Source organism: Megalopta genalis, chromosome 6 (assembly GCF_051020955.1).
Source record: "Megalopta genalis isolate 19385.01 chromosome 6, iyMegGena1_principal, whole genome shotgun sequence".
Lineage (NCBI taxonomy): Eukaryota > Metazoa > Arthropoda > Insecta > Hymenoptera > Halictidae > Megalopta > Megalopta genalis.
The window spans coordinates 23,410,928-23,434,960 of record NC_135018.1 but is presented as its reverse complement, the minus strand read 5'-3'; the positions used below and the strand labels follow the sequence as shown (position 1 = coordinate 23,434,960).

The window sequence follows — 24,033 nt, the reverse complement described above, 5'->3', positions numbered from 1 at the left end:
CAAGTGCCGTCCTAGTACACCTTTCCAGGTTCGTCCACTTTCTAGTAGCCAACTTTCATTGCAAGATATACTGATTGTTAATAGAAGTATTCGGAAGCTGGTTATAAGTAATTTTGATCACGCCAACGCCTGTTCCTATGACTCACGCTTCAACTCATGCATGGTGAACATTATCCGGACGATCTTCGGAAAGAAAGTGAAAAGAGGAAAATCTTGCGATACTTTCCTACCATATCCCTTCATAAATCTGGCACGCGAGCGATCGAACCGTTCTTGCAATTTGTTACTGTTACAATAACAGGCTGGAAACCAAATCTGAAACAATGTTCGTTTTTATTGAAGACTTCTTATATTGGACGTCTGTTGACCTGGGAACGGGAGATACTTTTTCCGTGATATTTTTGCATGATCTAGCGGATGAAACTGATCTAGCCAGAGATACTGTACACCCTATTTCTCACAGAAATGATACAACAAACGTTACTAAAAACGTTGAAAATTGTTTCATACGATTGAATTTACTATAGATTTGAAGATATGTACCTTGTATTAACACATTAAAGGCGGGGGATCTTGACGAAAGTATGCCAGAGCGGACGATATTTTGTGTAATCATAAAAAAATGTAGACTTAAAAAAGTTTATTTAAACTCTTAAAACTAAAAGAAATATTAAAAAAGAACTAAACACTAATTACAAAAAATGTTTCAAAGTACATATTTATGAGAAGTCGAGATAAATCGTAGTACTACGACTCCCGCCTTTAATGTGTTAAGTTGTCAGTGCACCTTTCGTTCAAAGTTCAATAAAACGATAAGATAATTGTATATAATTGTAAAATGGTACGGTGAATCTTGTCAAAATTTTGCAATGTTTTTAGGGACGTTTGAATTTGTTTCGTGAAAACTTCGAATCGCTATAATAATGGAAAATTATTTGACGAAAACGCGAATTATGGATCGCGAATGATCTCGTTTGCCTGGAATTAGGAAATTATTAACATTTTATGACCGTCACAGGTCACCGTGTAATCTGTTCGATACCCTCGATCGCGTCACCGCCAAACAGATCGTTGGTTGTTCGGTAATGCGTCCGATACACAACTCGGAGAATGCACAAAGAAATAAGCCAGCAACGGCAGCAGCTGGGATTACTCATCGCGACGCGCCTTCACGATTTTCAACGGGTGTTTACCACGGTTTTAGTCGGAGAGGCAGATCGGCCTTGGGTCCTGGCAGCGCTCCTATAAACGCAGGAAACTTCTCGGAGAACGCTGCGTCCAAATGCGTGGCTGCGTTACGCAAAATTATTGCCGTGATATTATTCACGGTTTCGCTTGATTCGGTCCGGCCAGTTTGTTATACGTCACGCGTGACTGTCATTTCTCGGCGTTCGTTCAGCGACGGGCTCAATATCGACCAGGTGCCATCTTCGATCTATAGATCGGCCAGGAGAACGCTGAATCCCGGCGATCGTCTAACGGTGACTATATCCGCGAGCTTTATCGTCGCGAACGCGAATGCTCTCTTCAGCAAGCGGCGGCACCGCTATCCTATAGGAGATTGGAACAGCCGGAAGATATTTCGAGTTATTCGCGTTCTGCTCAAAGGAAGGGAGAGATATAAGCTATTTTCATTATTAGGCATCCTTTCTGTTTTATGGCTGGTTGGTCGGCACTCAGATTTGATTTATTCGATGAGATCAAGACCGGCGTTATGTAATCCGATTAAACGCCGCTCGTCCATCAACGGACTTTTGTTTTTAGGATCCTCGCGCGGAAGAGTACGAACGAATTTACTACGCGTTGGATTATTATTGTTTGGCTGGGTCATCCGTCGTTAGAAATATTTCATTGTAGACGGTTGGAACTTAATATGGAGCTTGCGGGCTGCTAAGAAACTGTTAAACATATAAAGAGTTAAACAATATTCGTTACTGGTTGGAATTCACGCTTGGATATTCATCAACCGAGACAATAATTACGAATGTTAAGTAAAAGTATGTAACCAGAGACCTGCATGTTACATACAGAGACTCCATTACATCCCATAACTGTCGGATATAATTTCAGTCGTTAAAGACTCCAGCTGAGAGCATTTACAGCGTTCAACAACGACTTCAATGTTTCCCTTCTTGTACAGGGAGCTTTCCTTAAGTTTGTCTCCATTAATTAGCTGATAACATTGCAATTGCGACACGAAGTTGCTGTGCAACTTGATTGAAATTATTCGACGATGTACGTTGTCATTTAACTTCGATTTCATGCAGTTGACTTAGAAATGTTCCCTTCGCACAAAGATCTGTAGCCTAAAAATAATATAATATATAATATATAAAATATATAATAAAAAAAATATAAAATATAATATATATATATATATATATATATATATATATATATATATATACTGGTTTTATTTAAGTATATTATTTTTAGGCTACAGATCTTTGTGCGAAGGGAACATTTCTAAGTCAACTGCATGAAATCGAAGTTAAATAACAACGTACATCGTCGAATAATTTCAATATATATATATATTGCCATTTCGTACAATACACTCAATCGGAATTCATCCTAGACCTAGATCAGCATTTCTTCAAACTTACGAAACAGACCTCTACTTGTCCCTACCGTGTACGAACAACTCCACTCTTGACAATAAGATGATTATCGTGATTAGAATCTTTGTGTATCCTCTTTACAAACATCGATGACTTTATTTCGCCTTTAACAGGGAAAACTTCTGAGTTAACAATGAAGACGTTTCCCTGTCCTAGTTCTCAAAAGACAATCAACAAAACTGGAATTCTGCGTCAAGATCCTATGTGTTGCTATGATTGATTAGAGTCTGCATGAATCTCGTTTATGGACTTCAGCGTTAAATATTTCGTCGTCTTTATTTTACGATCTAATCCACGATCTCATCCACGGGCTAACAATGTTTTAACAGAAACTATAGTATTTCATAGTATTAAACTTAGATGACGGTTTCTTCAATCTATCGGGACAGACTTTAACCTTTGTCTCCGCTTTTTGCAAACAACTCTAGGTGCTCATCATCGTGAGTAAACCGTGGATCTTTGTGCGCCTTCACAATCATAAACATCGACAACAAATTAACATTATTTTTACCCAAGACAATTTTTCAATGAAAGAAGAAGACGTTCAGTCGCGCTAGGTTTTAGAAGACGATCAATAAAGATAAGATTCCGCATAAAGATCCAAGGTATTAATATGATCGATTGCACGAAATAGTGAACCTTGCCGAGTATCAACTGCAGCTCTAAATATTTCATCATCTTCATCTTACCTCTCGTCTAGTGGTGGTTTTGGTTTTACGGGTGGTACTTGTCCTGCTCATGGAGCTGAGGGTCTCGTGGGGTGAGTCCCAGTCCTGGAAAATCTCCGTGGTCGCCATGACGACTCGCACGGTCCCTCAGAATCGACGCACTATTAAAATTTCACTGGATTTCACGGCAGAGGCTCCGTCAAACAATGTGCTCTCTTCCTTGAGCTACGATACACACTCGAACGGTCTTGCTCCTTTAACGATAATCCTTGATCGTTCCAGGTGCCGACGGCAAGAGATAGAAGGGCGGAGGGGATAGGCATTAACATAAGGCGTAATCGAAGAATTTCTCAGATATTGAGTCTCAAATATTCTTTGGAAGTGGACGGTGCCGTCGACTTTAATATTTGCTATTAAATATTCTCCTCGGGATAATGGAGAGATTCGCAACGGATTCCCCAATGGAAGATTGAATAATTGAACAGCTGTTTTAAGAAGATTCCGTGGAAGAATTCGGAATAATTCTGTAACTATTTATTAGTTCATCGTGCTCGCTGCTGCAGGATAACTTCGTATATGAACTTTGTTACCAAACGTTTCATCGTGCTCACAGAAATATCGTCTTTACTACGAACAAATTTTGATATTGACATTAAAGCATGTACTCCGAAGGAGCTCCGCAGCTAAATTAAGGCTCTCGGATGTTACACCGACACCAGAAGGTACAATCTTTACTGCGAACACAATTAAGCAAACATTTCGATCGTGCTTTAAGGAAATTTTAGCGTCGAACGAGTGACTCGGAATATCGTAGTACAAGCTGGTTGTGGCAGCTACCAGAACGAGCGAGCAGAAGAGTACATACTCCGAAACCTTAAGAGATCCTGAACAATCCCTCGGACTGATATCGCTAAAGAAATAATCACAGAATTATCAACGTGGATCGGGGCTTCCCCATAGGGCGCAGAAACGAATCTGAGAGGATTCTCGATTGCCAGGAATGAGAATGGTTGAACCGATACCTATGTGCTCGCCCCATCGGACGAATCCGGGCACCACGTAGACGCGAGGATGCGGCACGACGTCGCGAAAGCTGTTGGCTTCTTCGTGGAGGACGAATGCGCGATTCGAGGTGGATCTCGCGCGACTGAGCTTCGTAAGCACGCTTCGGCATCGCGGCGAGTCAACCGCTCCGCGCCCCATCCGCAGTCTAATTCCAGAAATACGGAGAAACACGTATAATTAGGACGACGACGGCCACCACGACGACGACGTCTGCCGTGGCGACGCTGGCTACGAAAAGAACCGCGGGGCTGAGCCCTCGCACGAGGCTGCGTAACTGTCGCGGATGGATCCATGGTATGTGCAATGTCAAGGGATCGTCAACCGAGCGCAGTTTCCGGAGACGTTCCGGAAACTGCTTGGAACTGTGCGCATTCCGACGATACAGCGCCTTGTTGCCTTGCTGCTTTCGTGGGCTCGAGATTCATTGGACCTTGCTGAAAGGTCCGAGAAACGCGAGATATCGGTCCTCCACGCCAACTTTCACTTTTTGTATGCGCCAAGCAATGTTCTTTGCCTGCAACTCAATTCTGTACAATTTCGAAGCTCTACCCCTTCGTTTAAGTATAACGTGCTATTGGAAAGCCTAAACTTTACCATTCATTCGAGCACAATGGTACAGCGTTTTCGCAGAATACGGATAACCAGCCACCTCAGCTTCAGTTTAGCTTTAGATTTAAAATTATCGTACAAGCGGGAGATGAGGGATTCCTGAGGTCATTTGAAGTAACTTTTTCCTCAGCGGAAATGCAATCCGCGACTTTGTTTACGAGTTATTAACGAAAAACAGTGACCAATGAGTGACGAGATCAGCTGGCGCGAAGCGGCCGAATCAACGAGCGATCGAAGTCCAGTTTCTCTCATTGGCTCGGCCGCTTCGTGTCGGCTAATTTCCCGTTTGTACAATAATTTTGGGACACATTGTACGTAACCAGTCAATTCAGCTTTAGCCTTAGATGTAAGTTAGGTGTAAGTTAGGTAACCAATCACCTCACCTTTAGGTTTAGGTTATAGGTAACCAGCCTACAGTAGTACACCAGTCCCGACGTGAATTTCGATCGAAATTTATCGGTGGAAGCGGCGATGATTATCTTTGGGCGCATCTTGTCGAGTTTTCAACGTTGGTCGAGCTTAAGGGAAACAAAGGGCCTTGATTACGCGGCGTCGGACGGAAAAGAGGGAATGACAAAAAAAAAACGAAACAACTGGTGCGGCGCGCGGCGGCAAGGAAAGCGCGACGCTCGTCGACCGAGGAATAATGGCAATGTGCCGCGGTCTCCATTTCCCTGCACGCGGCCCGGCAAATAAATCAAATATCGACGGTATGCGTCCGTAAATCGAATTCCTGCACCACCGCCAAGTTGACAGCTACAGTAGCATGAATGGGACCGTAAGACATTACTGATTTTACGCTCGGTCTCCCGCGGTCGATGAGTTTATGCCGATTTAATGCGCGTCCCGGAGAAATGGCGAACACCTTCCCTCGCGGAACACATAGTTATTTTTAGAGGGATTTGTCACGCCCCTGCCTATCGATAGCGGAACAGAATTCTCTTGTATGGAGAGGCACTGCGAATCACGAAAATTATACAATTTGCGGGATCAAATTCACGCTAAGGTAGACAAATCTTTTATCAAACGATAGTTTTCATTTAACACGTTTAGTGCCGCGACGGTCACATATAGGAGACGCTAATTTTTAACTCGGTTTCGAAATTTATTTTTATTGTGATACATTGAACGAACTGAATGTTACTAGGACTTTTAGGATACAAAGAGTTAAACTAATATTTCCTATTTAACATGTTCTAGTTTCGGCAACATTGATTAAATAACTTTGATATCGTAGGAATTCTTGGGGTCGATATTCGGCATTTAGCGTGTTGAAAGAAGCAAGCTTTGATTGAAAACATTTCTTCTATTTTTCCGGGTATAGAAGGTAGAATAATCAAAAGTGAATGTCTTAAAATACTGAATGGATGGGACAGACGTCTGCAGAGTGTTTGGGCGACTTCGAGCGACCTGAGTTTATTACTTAGGTTCCTCGAAGTCCTGCGTAGCTGAAAGATAGAGCGTGAGTAAGTGTACGCGTGCGCGTGCTGGTGTGTGTGTGTGTGTGTGTGTGTGTGTGTGTGTGTGTGAGAGAGAGAGAGAGAGAGAGAGAGAGAGAGAGAGAGAGAGAGAGAGAGAGAGAGAGAGGCTAGACAGTAAAACTTTATAATGTGAATTAATGATAAGTAATAGATATATATATATATATATATATATATATATATATATATATATATATACTGGAGATTTTTATACATTTATGAAAAAAATAAATACGTCAAATGAAATACTATAAAAACATTCGAAGAATTTAAATTATTAAGAATTTAAATTATTGTGTGAGAGAGAGAGAGAGAATGGCAAAATAATGAAGGGTAGGGGAGGAAGGAGAGTGAAAGAAAAGATCGGTAAGGGTGGAAGAACCGAATGCAATAATAAAACATATATAAAATGATAAATATCACTACACTTCAAGTCTGTCTATATACAACACGGCTGTCGTCTTATAACATTAAATTACCGCACAATTAAAAGAAGGCTTTCTTCCGAAATTGTGAGGCAATTTTAACGAAAATTCAAGAAAGACTCCTTTATGGGTCCAACAGATCTGAAGATTAACACCGTTCGCAGCAGTTCTTAGTTAGTTATAATTAACAAGTTGTTTACTGCTTTTGTCGATACGTTCTTTGAAATAAAAACACTTCTTGCTCGTAACGTAACAATAGAGAAGAAAATGTAAAAATAGACGACGCTCGAGTATGGACGTTCCAAATAAACGAAACGAACGTTTTTATTCGCCACGAAACATTGTGGATTTATGTGAAAGAATTTTTCAGTTTGGCGTGCTTGTAAACAAATAATTTATTATGTTATAAGCAATGCTGTAACTATTGTCACGAGAAAGATAAACTAGCATTGCGAAGTACACGTGATTTAGATCACAATAACTTTCAGGCCTCGAGTTCTATTTCTTTTTATCTTGCTGTCGTTTGCTTGTTTCTTCTTTAATCACGTTGTACGAACGATTATAATTCAGAAGACAATGTAGAATGCTACGAGAGTCGGTATTTTAGCATGACAATTACTAGCTGCGTAAATCTTAAAATAATTACTGTGAGGTCTCAATTTTAGAATCGGTGTCGTTGTACCCTCAACAAACCGGCGATTAATAAGGTATTAATGCATCGATGTCATCGCAATACCAGTTCTAGCAGTACGAGCCAACCTCGTTTAACACTCGACGCACGCGTCTTTCTTCCGTGGTATTCAATTTGGCACTATTTTAGGGATAAATTACACGTTCCCCTTGGTCCTTTATATCGGGAGAATTATTCGAGTCTTAGAAGTTGAGAGACGCTACTGTGTCTAGAATGTACTCTAACGCGTTCCCTTTAAAACATTTTGCGACACATGTTAATGTTTCCGTAATAGTTGGTACTTATTAACATGCCTGAAGTTAGATTGCAATTGAGACTGTTTAGGTACGAATTACTTTTCCAACGAAATGTGATTCTACATATATTATTTACTTTAAAATCAATTATTGGTTGTTTTCAACAATTAACCATAAACAAATGCATTATTAATAAATGCAAATTTACCTCAGAAGAATAGATCGTCTATCAGAGTTAAAAATGTTAGTCACAATCTGTCATTGTTATGTAAATACTTGCGTTATTTCTTTGACGCTGTAGAAATCAGATGCGTAATCACACATCCTCAGAGAATTAATAAACATTTAGACAAAAGAAAAACGTCAAACACGAGTTCTTTATACCATTGGTTTATTTATCTCTTCTCCTTTATGCAAAATAAGAATTGTCTATATTATCTGCAAGAAATAGAGTTAAATCAAAATGTTAATAATTGTAATAATTATTAATAATTACAACTGTTAATAATTTAAATTCTTCGAATGTTTTTTTATAGTATTTTATTTGACGTATTTATTTTTTTCATAAATGTATAAAAATCTCCAGTATATCTATTACTTATCATTAAATCACATTATAATGTTTTACTGTCTAGTTAAAACATGCAAATGCTTGTGTGTATAGCCTTGTCATCCGAAAATTCTTGTTACGTTATCAAAATGAAAATGAACGCGACCAAAATTAATTTCCGCAAAATTTGGAACCTATGAATATAAAGAGACACATAAAAATCTACCAATGCTTTCTTACCGTATTTTTCAGTAACAAATTCTTATTTCAAAGCACAATTCAATCACGAAATAATAAAATCATATTACGTGGTTTCTTATTTCCATGCCTTAACCATCTATCGCACACAATATCGTTGTTCTCATCTCTGTTACGTGCGCCCATAAAATTCGCTTTGTCTAATGATAGTCATGAATTATTCAGAAAAACCAGCTGAGTTGATTTAATCTCGTCCATAAACTTCTTCCGTCGAGCGTAATTCTCGCAATTAACATTGAGAAATGATTAATATCACAGCCTCGAAGAGTTTTGTTTCTTGCCTTTAACATCGTTTTACCTAGAGCGATAGAAAATTCTCAAAAATGAAGATCGTTCTGTTAAATTATACTTCCACGACAGATAAGGTAATGGGATCCAGGAGATTGAAATTGGAGATTTTTTCTTCTTTTATCACGATTTCCTCGCTGCAGATTCTGTTGTGACTTTCGTCTATTTTCCGACCAGATGATTCCAACCTCTCTCGCTTCGTTGAGCTCCTTCTCCGTTCACTTTTCTATTTCCTTAGCTGCTCCCAGGCATTTTTCTTATGGTTAGTCGAGTTACGTTTCCTTTCTGGTCGTCCCGCAATATTTTCATCCAGGTCTCGTACAAATTACCGCGTTATGGTACTCACGGTACGGCTTTATACGCACTTTATTTGTTTACTGCCCCGCGGTACTTGTTACACTTTTTCACGCTTTACGACTTTACACGTTTCTGATCTTTCCGTTGCCTCATAACGGCCTGTTTCGGTCGCGAAATACTGTCCGAGTGAAAACCTGTACGGTAAGGTCTCCCTTATTGAGGCTCGGATTGTGTACAAAAATGGACAAATTTGGAAAGAGGAGATACGGTTATTCGAGTCTCGCGGCTCGTTTTTATAGTCAGCGATTGTCAATAACTATAGAATAATCGTATCTCCTTCTCCCGAATTGTCCATTTTTGTGTACAAGCTGACGGACAATCGGAGAGAATTTACTGTACTTCCTGTTTTGAATTTCGAAACTTGTCAACGTTCTTTTCGCAACGAACATATTTATTTTATCCATTTTCACTCAACACTGTCTTTTTAGCTGTATACATGCTTATAAGAGGACGCGTGGCTGATATGAACATATTTTGACATTTCTATATCTATTAATAATTGTATCATTAATCTAATTCTTTTTGATCGCGCAGAGCCTTCTGCAGTCACTGTCGCACCGATTACGGTGTCGTGCCAAAAATCAAAGTACATACTCATGTTGCTTTAATCAACGCGTTCACACAGCATACGCGACATAGTGTCGCATTGTTTGTGAAACGGTTCATTTCGAAACTAGTTATCCGGTGACACAGAGTGACGAATAATGCCGAACCGTGGCAAGACGCGCGACGAAGCTGCGCAAAACGAATTGCGAAAGCGAAACTTCTTCGATCTAATCTCTTTTGAAAAGCTTGGCGTTGTACAACACTCCGAGGCATACCGGAAACGATGATATCCACAAGGAATGTGCAGAGCCGTGGGCTCGCAAGACAGATAGTTATCATCACGCCGGACGCAGTTCTCCTTTCCCGAATTTCCTTGGCAACTGATTTGGAGTACGGTTTCATGAATCCGTATAGTCGATCTAACAATTCAAAGATGACAAGTCGGAGTAGCGAGGGTCCTCGTGAAAACTGTTGTTAAGTACTTACATGCAGCTAAATATTAGACAACTCCCCCATTCGTTCTGAGTATCTTTGTTCGAAATAGAGAGCGATGTGTTATGGATTTTATCAGGGTTCGAGCAAGTTCCGGAACTTTATCGTAAGCTACGTTGGAATTTATTACATGTAGTAATATTTCTTTAGTTCGTACATAATATTACATTTGATAGGATGGCACTGTTGTAGCGACTCGGTACGAACAGACCTAAGGCTGTGGAGAACTCAGAAATCTAAAAATTGCAAACGGCTACTGCTTTTTACGGTTTATTATAAAGGTTAAGCATCTTTTTAGGTGAGCAATTTTGATTAAATTTACGAAACTAGTAAAGCGTACGGTAATGCTAACATAATAATGTAGGGGACATATGATAAAAATATAATTTATAAATACAAATGGTGCTATCAGGAACACAAAAAATATTTCTTATCAATGATGGAGAACTCAGTTTGAGAGTAATGAACATTTAGAAATCATTATTATTACATTTTATATTTTTTTCAATATTCTATTTATATTTAATATCTTTTTCATACCGATTATTCAATGCATGTAGATAAGAAAATGTTAATTTTATAGCGAATGAGCAGCAATATTTTCATCCCCTGCACGAAAATGATTAAATCGTTAAGAAATGTACGTATTGAACACTTTCATCACTTTTAAAGTGTCCGCGAATTGGAAACACCAATCGGAGAACTTATATCAATTGCAACATTTAAGGATGTATAAATCCTATTAATATATAGTATAGTTATTGGTGTTTGTGTATTATTCAATTCTAAATATACATATTACTATTTATAAAACAGCTTACGGACGGGTGGGTTGTGTTCTGCAATTCTCAATTTATTGATTACCATCTTTCACAGTCTGGGAGCAATTTGTTCTGTTAGTTATTAGAAAATCGTGTAACGTGAACTCCGTGTCAAAGTGTTAGAATGTGCTTAAATATTGAATTAATAGTATTTAGAAGAGGAACCGTGCCAAACCGAATCGTTTATTTGAAATTTAGAGGCGCATGACTAGTAATGGGTATTTAAATAATACGGAAATCGGGAGTAGGTACGAAGGCATGGTTGGGTTTAAATAGATCGTTTTCGTTGTGGCTCACTGTTTGCGCGGATCTGTTCAAATTTAGTGTAGCGCGTATATATTACGCATCATGTAACGTCTGTTACACATGCACTTTACATACTGGTTACTTAATCCTACATATAGAATACGTATTATGTAACTTTAGCCACTTTACAACTAACTACTTCCCATTGGTTCCTTTACAACAAAATTAAAATTGTACGAAGAACAAGTAATGAGAACTAATATATTAATTTCATGATGTAATATTATATATAAATATTAATAGTTTTAATAGTTATATATTACACAAATATACCTACATGTTCTATCTTAGAACATTTATAATTCGAACTACTTGTACAAAATCTATTACGAAACTGATTCTATAAAATTATTTCTATAAAATTTACTACAAAACTACTTCTACAAATTTACTTCATTAAATATACTGTATATTTTTCGACGCATTATATTTCCGTGCACTTTAGAAAGATAATTTTATTTTTCAATTAAATATTTCAAGTAGCATCGACAAATGCTAAACAACAAAATTGATCAAATCAGCATAATTTGCCAGCATCAAATACATTATGGTCGTTCTTTCAATAGAAGAAAATAATTCAAAAAATAATCATAATTAGTCACAATAGTCATAATTGTTACATTAAAGGTGACACGCTTTCTTCAAAAGATATCTAAACACGCTTAAATATTTATGATTTTATAAAAAATGTATCATTATATTTGCGAAAGTGTACAGAACAATTCTACGTAAAACTCATTCGTAGAACTTTAACGATGAAACCAGAAGAATATTTCGATATTGAACATTTATTCAGAATCTACAAGAATTGCCTGCCGATTATTGAAACGCAGAATCGACGTTGGACAGCGAGATTAATGAGAGAATCTAATTATGAACCATAAAATAGCTCGGATCCGAGGAATTGCGAAAGAAATCATAGGGCACCGCGTTAAAATAGTTTCATTCTAATAACGTAGAAACTCGAATAAATCACCGGAGATCGGAGATGATCCAAGCGCCATGTTTGATTTCGCGAGCGCATCCGGCAGCGGATTCATCGCGACGATGGATCTCCGATGTAAAACGGCGGTAACGGCCAATAACCACCCGCGGAATGGATTATTTATAAACGTAATCTCATTCTGTCGCGGCTCAGCCAGATGGCAACACTGACCGAAAGCTTTCGCGCGAACTTGAAAGCTCCCCGAGTCGAAAGCTTTGCCGTAGGAGCCACCAGATGGAGACGAGCTTCCACATCGCGACTGCGATGAACTTCTTTCCGTTTTACCAGTCGTTTTGCCAAAAAAGTTCTGCCTTTCTCGCTCGGGAAGCTTTCGAGAACTCAAGAATCAGAAATTCTTGTCGAACAATGGAGCCGTTTGTGCTCGCTTTTCATTAATTCGCGACTAAATGACGCTCGCAACGGAAGAGCAGTCAGTTTGAAGCTGTTACAAACAGTTCTAAACTTTTTCTAATTTTCCCTTTTCTTTATTAAAAACGATGGTGTTAATCATAATATTTTGACAAATTTATGAAATATAATATTGTTACGAATTACTGCACTTCTCTCGCGTCGCGGCATTTTATTTACAATAGAGTACATATAAACTATAATACAACTAAATTCAATTATGTTAGAGATCTTTGATTTAGATGGTGTTGATCGCTCGACGGTCCGATCCCGACTCTTCGATTGTCCGTTGATAACACACCTCCGTGGCAACCCCTCTCTTCTATTTTTCTTTAAGGAGTTGCTCACAACAGGACAGTTTCACATTACAGCGACTTGATTTGGACAAGTCGCCGTAACAATATTAAAATACAAGCAGGAATTTCTACTTTTATTTCGCACACGTTACATATTTTGACACATGGTGTCAGCGAATACTTACAGCATGTATTTACCGCGACACAAATGTCCAATTGAAACTGAATCGGAGACACGTGGATATTCGGATAATGGAACAGCTATTCGGTCACAATCGTACTCTACACTGATATGTACAATAAATGAATCTCCTTAAACAGTTATATGTGGGACTAGCAATAAATAAATTGAAGATTCGGACGTTTTATTAATAAAACTACACATAAAAATAATGATGATGATACAGTAAACCATTTCTTAATACACTTGCGAATATATACATAGATTTCATTTCATGAAAACATATACACCCGAAGTATACAAGGAAAAAGTGTCGACATAAACTGCTTCTTTCAGAAACAAAGTGCAACGAATAAAAAACGATTTAACCCTATCAAAACTTCGATTTTATTGTATTTCCAGCTGAACGAATTCTCATATGTAGTAAACTACAATAATAGTGAACTATAATAATATTAATAGTTACAGAAACATTTCAAATAAATCACATTACCGAAAACGTTTCAAACAGTCGCACGATGAAATTCTGCAACCGCACCGAATCTGGACCTAAACCAGAATAATCCGGCGAATGCGAAGTTAATTAAAGTCTAGAATTAATTACTGACCGAATAAACGACAACGGAATCACTACTAGGAACATGAATGCGTATTTCTTTCTCAACTATTTATTTTATTTTATTTTGCAATGGAACATGATACATATTCTTTTTTAAGCTGATTAACTCCGGTTGGATAATTCTTGCGATTCTCGTAGAACCAACGGAAGAGAGAATATAAGAGTTCGTCTTCCTGGGATTGACTGGCGCCACTGATTTACTTATATGCAGTACATTTGTCGCATATGTTGCAAATAGTTTCATTTCTCGTGTTGCACCGTGATGCCAAAATATGTTTGTTTCTAATAATTTGGCAGATGTGACAAATTATGGTTCAAAGACTCGCTACCGTGAAGAAATATTCCAACTATTTGTCATTATCAGGTGGGATTATTGTACACCTTCTACTGGGATGCTACATGATTTAAGAAAGTGGAAACGATGTCATTAAATAAGGTTCTGTTAGTGTAACTATTATATTGAGGATTTTCATGCAGAACAAACCTTTTCTAACTCATTTGTAAGAAGTACACAAGTAAAATAAATATATAAGATATATTTCTTCTTCCAATGCTGTCAATAAGATGAAAGTAACACAACAATCTTCCTACATTTTGGCGATATCTTCGCAGATTTATTCTTCAATAATTCAGTTTTATCATAAATGTAATGAGATTGTTCTGGTTGACACCTAACAAAGCATGTACTAAAGATAAACAAAATTCTAGTAAGTTTTCAGTATCCAAAATTGACCTGATCAATTTAAAATGTAGAACGTTACTTAAACGCAGATTAAGTTTCAGCAATGTACATTGAATTTCGACCTTCACTTTGCTTAAATGAGAAGAGATTAAAATAAATTTTAAGTTCAAAATTATCACTGTTCGTGTTTATTTTATATTATAATTACAATCACTAGTAATATTTACTAAATCGGTCGCAAAGGAAAATTATAACGTAATTTCGACTTTGGATGAAGTTAGGTACAAAGTGGTATATATAAACTCTTTCGAAGTGTTATTTTTATTACATGCTGCTTCTCGTCTGTTCGTACGGCTCAGTACACAATTTACCATAACTTTTCTGTTCGTAACTTAAGAAAAATCATTTCACAGTACGCCGGAAATACCTCGTGGTATCTTTCACGAAACCTAAAACTGTTTCCATCTACACAGGCCGTTGGATATCAGAGGAAACTTTCCATCGACTCTGCTGTTTCGAGTACGATGATATTTTTATGTACCCTTCCACCGCAATGCCTTGATGTTGGTAGCCCTTACGTCAGAGGCATCACGGTCAATAAATTGTTTTCGTTCCCATTATATCAAAAGCTCAGTATTTTGAGTATCAACAGCCGCCTATTCTCTAACTTTTCGCGGGAATTGTGACCCGTTGCCTATCTAGCAAGAAAAGAAACATCCTCTAATTAATAAATCGAGTCTGCAGGTGAACTACTCTATAGTTAGAGCGAGATTGATCCGATGCGAAAACGCGAACGAAGAATTAGATGACTGGAATAGAGGCGAATTATTGCATTCAACGAAGAAATGGAGTTGCTTCGTGAAAATTTTCCCGGGTGATTCGTTTTCTATCCCCCGAGACGATTGTTTGTTTCAAGCAAACTGCCGCGTCTGTCAGGCAACGCAGACACGTGCACGTTATTATGTAACGTGACAAGGAGCCTTTTTATCGGGAACGCGTTATTTCTGTCGCGAGGTTATTTTACGAAAGCATTTTCGACAGGATCGAAGAAAGAGCATGACCAGATACAGAGGCCAAAAGAATCCTTAAACTAAATTGGGTTTACGATAGACCATCCGATAAGAACGGTGTTTTCTCTGTATAAAAATGATCGAGTGAAAGAGCGAGTGTTTATTTAGCTTCTGCTGCTTGCAATCGATGCAGACAATTTTTATTTTACCTAGAAATCTACACACCAATAACATTTATTCAAATAACTAGAAACATGCAGACTTGTGATCGACGATTAATCGACGTCTCGATGCATCAATTGACATTTGTTTCCGTGTGACACTTCTCGACTTTTTATTTAATAACAACATTAAGGTTACTGTAACTTCTTTTTAAAAATAAAATTGTATTTTTTGTTCATCAATTACATAGATCTTCATATACTCTTTACAAAGGTATTCGAAATCATAGATAGAAGATGAATTAGTTTAGGAACTATTAATTTTGTTTTAAAATCTGCGCGTTTTTTGGCGACAATTTTAGTTAGTACTTTCATTTCGAACAGACTCGTGCAACTAAAACTGATTTTAATGTAAAGCTCAGGAAGATATCTTTTGGCACCATTTTTAAAGCCTCCACGAAGTTGATAAACATTTCATATGAAAATTATTGAAATAAATTTGTTTACTCGTGTTGAAGGTCCAATGATACTGAATTCAACTTGTAAAATCCAGATTAAAGTAACAAATATTCTGCCAAATGGCACGTGATTGAAGGAGTGCACCGATATCTTGGAGTCAACTTCGAGTTTAAATTTCGTCTACAAATTGGTATACTCGGCAAAACTGTGGCCAGTTTTGGAAACTACATCTGGGCATTAATATTTCGCGACGCAAAGCATTTTAGATCTCGCACTTCGAATTTTTGACTTTTGTCATGTGCGTCGAATTGTGTGCGACGCCTCGATCGGTTTAATAGATCTATATTTAATATAGCGACGGAATTCACTGCAAGATCCAAGAGGGCATTCAATATATCCAAGGAGTCGAAAGATTGCGAATTCTTCGGGCGTAAATCAAGCTACAGGAGCGTCAGCGAGGTGTCCGCGCGTTTTCGTCACGAAGAAGAGAAAACCTTCAAAGGAGAACGTAAATCTTATCTGCGAGATGCAAGTACCCGCTAAGCTCGTTTGACCGTTTTACGAGCGCGCGTGTGACCTCGCCAAAAAAGGATCTTTATTCCATGACGAAATAACGGAAAAAAGCAGCATACGTTGCGCAACTAGATAACAAAAGTTTCGACGAAGAAAACGCAATCAACCTTTCATTTCAATGGAATTCTTTAGAAGAAAACAGCTAGACTCTTAGGTCCCACACACAGTTCAGTCCAATTTCATTATTTTATATTTTATTTAGAATCCGTCATTCTATCCTTTGGAGATTTCGATGCAGTTTCTTGCAATTTTTGGTCTCTTATATTTCAATACTTGATGCATATAGTAACGAAAACTTCTTTTAGGAGCACCGAAACGATTACAAATCTTGAAAAACACATGGTGTTCTAAATGTTTTCTGAATGTATAGAGAGCAGATATTTTAAACTTGATCGTTAAAAAATTATCATCAATCGTCACTAAAGAAAAGAAATAACGATATAGCATATTTATTTGTTGGCAGCTCGGAACTGCGTATCAGCATAAATGAGGTATTTAGAATAGGTTACCACGTTTAAAATTGATATTCCTGTTGTATCTTGTTCGCATGCATAGCAATTTCGAGTCAATGTGTGCATAATATGTGTCCTTGTTATTTCCAATGGACTTGAAAGTATCGTAGAGGCTCGCGAAAGCGTCTCCGAACACTATTTTAAAACGAAATAACATTTTCAAATCGAACCAAATGACCTGAATGTTGGCAAGGCTAGTTTACTAGACAATGCCGATAAATTTTTTGCTGAAATTGCAATTAGTTGGAATGACATAAAACACTCGATTTTCGTAATCTTTAATTGTTTTGTCCATCATTGCTTTCCAAGGCACATTGTCGCATAAAAAAAAATTAGAAAAACGTGAGTTTTTTGTTTTCGTGTCGTTCGAGTTATTTAGAATTTTCGAAAAATAAGATCTCAAAGATATTCGAGTCATTTGGTTCAATCTCAAACAAGTTAATCCGTTTTAGAAGGTAGTCGAATACTTCCGCCAGCCATTCTACAGAGTACACACTGTATTTACATGTACAAAGGAATCACTTGAATTTAGTTAGCGGTTGACAGGGACAATGACACTGCGATCTCGTTCAGTGGATGACAGTGATCCGATGCTAGGCCAGCTGACTGCGATTCGTTACGCGATATATTGGCGTCCGAATCCCATTAGAACTGACCAAGAATTTTCCACGACGAGTACGCGATCCCTGGTACCATTTACTATCGTATTTCCGTCCTGATTTCATGCGGGAATCGTGGAAGCTCGAGCTAAGTTTAGGAGTACACGATCAGTTTACCACATTCAATCGAGGCTCCAAATAAAATGATCAATCAATTAGTGACGATAATGCTAACTGTTTTTGCAATGATAAACTAAAAAAGAAGTTCCAACACTATAATTTGAGTTCGTTAAAATACAAATGAAACTGCAGTCCGTGTTTTCTTTTATATTTACAAGAATTACTTACCTGATCCTTTTATCAATCGTTCTTACCAACAACAAGCGTTCTATTATTTTCTATTAACTCGGTCACCTTAAGTAAACAATGTCTGTTTGTTTGACAGAAACTACGATAGACGAAGTAACCTTCTATTTAATGACACTATTGATATTTGCGGGTGAAATGAATGGGCAATTAACATGAAACTGGTGAAACCTGTAATTGCGAAAGTGGAGACTACTGTATAGAATATTTATCTGCATTTAATGTAGACATTATTTGACATAAATCGAAGACAATTTGCCGTCTAAGTTGAACGGAATTAGAAACTGAGAGAAACGATGCTTCTATAAAAAGTGTCAATGCAGTATTTTGCGAAATATGTCCTTGGTTTAAAGTGTATTATTTATAAAGTCAATATTTTTCAAGTATCCAGTGTCTGGCGGCTAATTTGAGCCCGGGCGCGAGAGTTTCTCGGAAATATAGATTATCCTGCGAGCGGCACGCATACGCAAATAATACTACTTGCCCGAGTTTTTCTTGTCATGTAATTTGTTCTACAGAGTCACACGTGCGAACGGCTTTCTTGACTAGAATTGTTTCATTCAAGAATGATTGTCCCGTGTGGAGGCGTTAAGGATATACAGAGGTCAATATCAATTTCTTTAAATAGAATCCTTTTTGTTCTACAACGTGATAGTTAAAATAACTTGTATGGTCCACGTGTCAGTTCGGTTCGAGAATGAAAACGTGTATCTCCACGAAAAACAAAAATACAAAGAGTGTCAATTTAAATATTGCTTTCTTTTGCTATTTATGTTGTCGTGCGCATTGTTAGAAAAAGATAAAATATTCCTTCGATTTTCGAGATCGAGAGAACTTTAATTTCATACATACGTTTCATAGAGGAAACGAGCCAAGTGCGCACTGTTCAGCCAAATCATATCTCGGGGATTAAGTTGTTATTATTTATTATGTGCAACGTATAGCGATGAATGTGGTATTTATTGTTTACTCGCAATAAGTGTATAAAAAGCAGCACAGTGACATGAATGAATCTGTTACTTTTCAAATTATACAGTTTCATCGATTACATAATAAGCAACACCATTTTTAGAAGCGCCTCAATTATATTTCCTTATTCATTGTCGAATTAAATCTCCCACATTCTATGTTACCTATGCGTTCCTCGCACAGTACATTAATATTCATTTCGTAGTTATAGTAAATGTTTCATAAGACGCTGATAAGTTTCCTAAATGACGCTACTACATGGTTCCATAAATCGGTTCGGCGCGATTTAACACATTGTTGACCGGCAATTTTACAACGTCTGGGCATAAGAACACGTGTTAACTCGTGATCGGTCATCAATGTGTTAAGAGTGTAATCAAATCGTACGCAAGTGAAAGTTCTTTCCATTTTTACCAGAGCATGTGAAAAAGGAATATGCAAAAGGCGGTACAAGACGCGAGACTGTCGTAATTAAACGTTCAACTATCATGAATGCTGCACAAGTATTCAAACCTTACACATAATTTATTTAGCTTTCAATGTTTTATTACTCGGAAACCGAGTCCGGTCGATTATTAAAATTACACTTTTTGCATTTTGTCAAAAACTAGTACAATGTTAAAGTAATAAGTCATTGTAAACAGATTTTCGCCTTATTTTAACACCTAATTTCTCATTAACATATTTATTGCCGCGACTATCATATCACGCAAGTGACGCAATCTTTCATCCAAGTTTAAAAATTCATTCGTATACGATATATACAGATAACAAAGTTTAAAAAACATCATTTTTTAATTTTTTTATTATTCCATTCAATTGCAATCTAAAAGAGCTTCCTGTATACTCGTTTCAAAGAGAACTAGTCGGTTTAACATCTCAAAAATATTCAAGCTCTTTGAACCAATTTTAAAGAAGTTATTCTGTTTGAAAAGGCGACTTTTCGAGGCGACTGTAGTTACTCATTAAAATATTAACACCCTTTAAAAAGGAATAACTTCTCAAAAATTGGACCAAAGGACTCGAGTTTTTTTCAGATATTCAGAATAAATTAATTTCTACCAGGGCTTGTGGGCTACATACGAAAAAGTTAGAGAAATAATTCTTAGGATAAATTCAAATTTTCTAGCTTCAATTTCGTTAACAATTCTTTTATCACATTTCAGACTGAAACTCCTTTCTCACAACGACCAACGCGCACGCTTTCCATGACCACAAAATTGTCGTCACCTCGACGCGAATTAATAACAGCCACATTATGTTCAACAGAATGATCACACACGTAGTTGCGCATCGCGATCTCTAACACCCTTTCGCATACAGGGTGACGCACAGCTATAAGATCGATCGTAATTGTATCAATACTTTCGCAGTAAAATTCTGTGATCATACTTTCAAGGCATAGTATCCGTGATTTACACTTTAACGCGGCAAGCTTGGGTTTATCAACAGGTTCACAGTTACTTTTAATTGGTAAACAACAACTCCCGTGTGGTTGAAGTTGAGCGATTCACCTCGTAAAGTCGCCTTTTCAAACAGAATAACTTCTTTAAAATTGGTTCAAAGAGCTTGAATATTTTTGAGATGTTAAACCGACTAGTTTTCTTTGAAATGAGTACACACGAAGCTATTTTAGATTGCAATTGAAGTTGAGCCCTTAGCTACAGGAGATTTTGGCGTGAGATTTTTTTTCGTCTCTATCCTCTAAATTGCGACACTTACTCAGTGAGAAAATGTGTACAAAAGAATTTTAAAGACCTTTAAAGTTACGGATAAAAGATACATTTAAGGTATATTTTCACCCTTTCAACGCGGATGATGAGAAAAAAATGAAAGGTTTGACTAAAGTAAATCGAATGATTTTGTATATGTCTTTAAAAGCAACATCTATAGCTTAGTATTATTCATCTAAAGCATTGTGTTTTAGTGAAAAACGTTTAACACTAAACTTACCGACCGGTTTCACACGTTTCGCTTTAATGTTGTTGAAATCGTAAGGACTCGTGTAAAATGATTGAATCAATTTCTGAATCCAATTGATCCAATTGATACATTACAATAGAAATTGAGAAAAATAAATGTCTATAAATTGTCTAAATAAATTCTGTCTTGTCAACGTTATGAGGTAACACGCGTCAGTCCAGTTCAAGATTTGCGATTAGTTTTAATACTATTTTCAAAATAACTAAATACGCTTATGATATTGAAAATGAAATGAAATCATCGATAATTTTAACACTAACAGTACCATCGCCTGTCAAATGACCGGTTCGACAATTTCTATTCTAGTATTATTGAAATTATAAAGACACATCCACCGTTCAATAAATTTATTCAGCCTCTAACATATATTATTATGAAAATTGGAAAACATCTCTCGAAATAAATTCAATACTGTAATTTGTATCAGGCAACGAAAAACGAGTCACTTATAACGCTCGGTACGGTCAGCGTTAAATGTGCCCATAATTATGAAAGTGGTCTAAGTCATATATTTCTTGTTTCGAGATATTAAATAAATCGCATTTGAATAAATTAAAAAATATTTTTACATTATGCGACATTTTAATTTATAATTTTATTAGTCTTGATTAATGGAAATTTATTATAGATATGAAATTTTGTGTGAATTTCATAGGAAAATGTTGTTTTTAAAGCTTGAATTGACTTAGACCATTTTCAAAATTAACTGAATGTCCTATAATTGACTTAAAGTAATAAAAAATTGTGATTTTTATTTGAGCCGTTTATTTTGAAAGTGGTGTAAGTCCAATGTCATCGAAAGAAATTGTAAGTGGCGTTGCGTGGGGTATTTAGACAATACAAGCTCAGATTCGGCATTTTGAATTTCTTTAAAAAAAAGAACTTATACCACTTTCAAAATAAACGGTCCATTTGAAACAACAACTTTAACGAAATAATTCATAAACATTTATTAATCATTTTTAAAAAGTAATCCATTTTTATCATAATTTCGAGTTTTTAAGATTTTTAAAATGTTCCTGAAAAACTAGAGGGATGTATGATAGTAAACACATAAGATCTTTATGTTTTTCTTCCGTTACTGGTCTAGTGGTGTTGTATAATGGAAGTAATTGAATATTTTCGTATATTTTTGGTCTTCCTCTTTTAGGTGAAAGATCCAAAGCTTGGAATTCAAAATCATCTAAAGAAGTCTTATAAAACATTTTATAAGGTTCATTTTTCAAGAATCTCATCCATTAAATTTTTAGCCAAGAGACAGATTCGCCCGCGGTATTTTTTACTCTCCTTATTATTGATTTTTCAAGTGATTTCGTTGAAATAAAATCCGGCTGCGACATTCGTTTGATCGAAAATGTATTTCTTTTTCTACAATTTTCGATCAATTCATAGTAATGTTGACTTAGACCACTTTCATAATTAACACTAAATGAATTCCGTATAACGTTGTAATTACAACTACTATCTAAAGGTTCATTTTTGACGATATCGTAAAAATTACATTGAATAAATTTAGTTTAAAATCATGTCGTGTGAAATAAGTGATAAATTCATTTTTTTTTTAATTTTGACTTAGACCACTTTCATAATTATGGGCACAAATAACGCGACTGCAGCACAGTTGCCCGATTGCTTCCAAATTTTACACACATCGTTTTCATGCCGAATGTCACGATTTAGACTGGAAAGAACGAAAACATGGGGAATCGAAGAATAGGGATCGTTCTGTCAAGCGATCGGCGCGTTAAGGAATTGGTGCGCGATGAGACCACGTGGGAAAGCGATCCACGGATGGTCAGAGAAAAACGGTCACGCGGGGACATAAAATCGGGGAAGGAATCGGCGGTGAGGCAAAGACGAGACGGGCAAAACGAAGCGAATCTATTTCAAGAATCGGCCGCGGATCGGCCTCGGCGCGTCGAGCATGACCGAGCACCGAACGGGCGAGCGTTCGCTAATTGAGACGCCAGAGGCATCGACCAGAAACCAAAACGGAAGCTTCTCGCACCCGCTGTTCTCTCTTGCCCCTGGATCCCGGCTCGGTGTAATTCCACGCGATCTCGGTTCTCGATCAACGAAGCGAGTCGCCGAATTTGCCGCAGACGCGCGCGTCGCCACGCTGCCGCTGTCGCTGCCACTTCGTGTTCCTTGGCTCCCGATTAACGCACAGAGTGCCAGGAAACGTTTCTTATGTTTATTGGACCTTCCAATAAATAATCTGTCCCACGTCTCGCGAATTCCTGATACGCTCTCGAGCTGAACCACCTAATCTTTGATTTTACTTCGATAATTGACGGGTGTCGGGTAAGAGTGGGTATTACTGCGGGTGCTCCAAATACTGCGGTATTTTATAAAAGTCATAAAATTTAACATCTTATAGTGTGTAATCTTCTAAAAATGAATCTCATCATTTTTTATATGTTTAATATTAATAATTTATGACATACAAGCAACAGCAATCGCAGTTTTAATTCATTTATTGACTTTTGATATTCGAAAGCTTATGGAAACGTTGAGTCTTATGAAATACTCGTAATGGCAGCTGTGAACGATAGCGATTGTGATTCGAAAGCATTTATATTTTGGTAATTAAAAATAAACTATTCATTTTAGCGTTATTTTTAGATAAAGTAATCATTACTTCAATAAAAAAATCGACATTCACTGTCACTATCATCTATCCTTAAATATTATTTACTAACACAATATTTGGCGCGTAGTTTTTTACTATATGTGTACATTACTGCGGTGCTTTACTGAACTGCGCACCATAACCTATACAGTGCAGTTCTCGAAGTGCCGGTGCGAACATCGGT

At 37.1% G+C, this 24,033-nt stretch overlaps 1 protein-coding gene across 17 annotated transcripts in view; it reads right to left on the bottom strand.

The window, feature by feature from the left end:
• tmod (tropomodulin) overlaps window positions 1-24,033 on the bottom strand; it is a 188,947-nt gene that overhangs the window by 139,093 nt on the left and 25,821 nt on the right. The window contains exons 1-2 of one of the 17 annotated variants that reach the window (XM_076523036.1): window positions 4,312-4,467; window positions 3,311-3,543 (exon numbers count right to left, since the gene is read on the bottom strand). The exons of 15 other annotated variants lie outside the window; for them this stretch is intronic. In XM_076523036.1, the coding sequence (XP_076379151.1) occupies window positions 3,311-3,418 (108 nt within the window). In that variant the 5' untranslated portion in view covers window positions 3,419-3,543; window positions 4,312-4,467. Of the gene's footprint in view, window positions 1-3,310; window positions 3,558-4,311; window positions 4,468-24,033 lie in introns of those variants that run through there. One more of the 17 variants, XM_076523037.1, reaches the window with a different exon arrangement.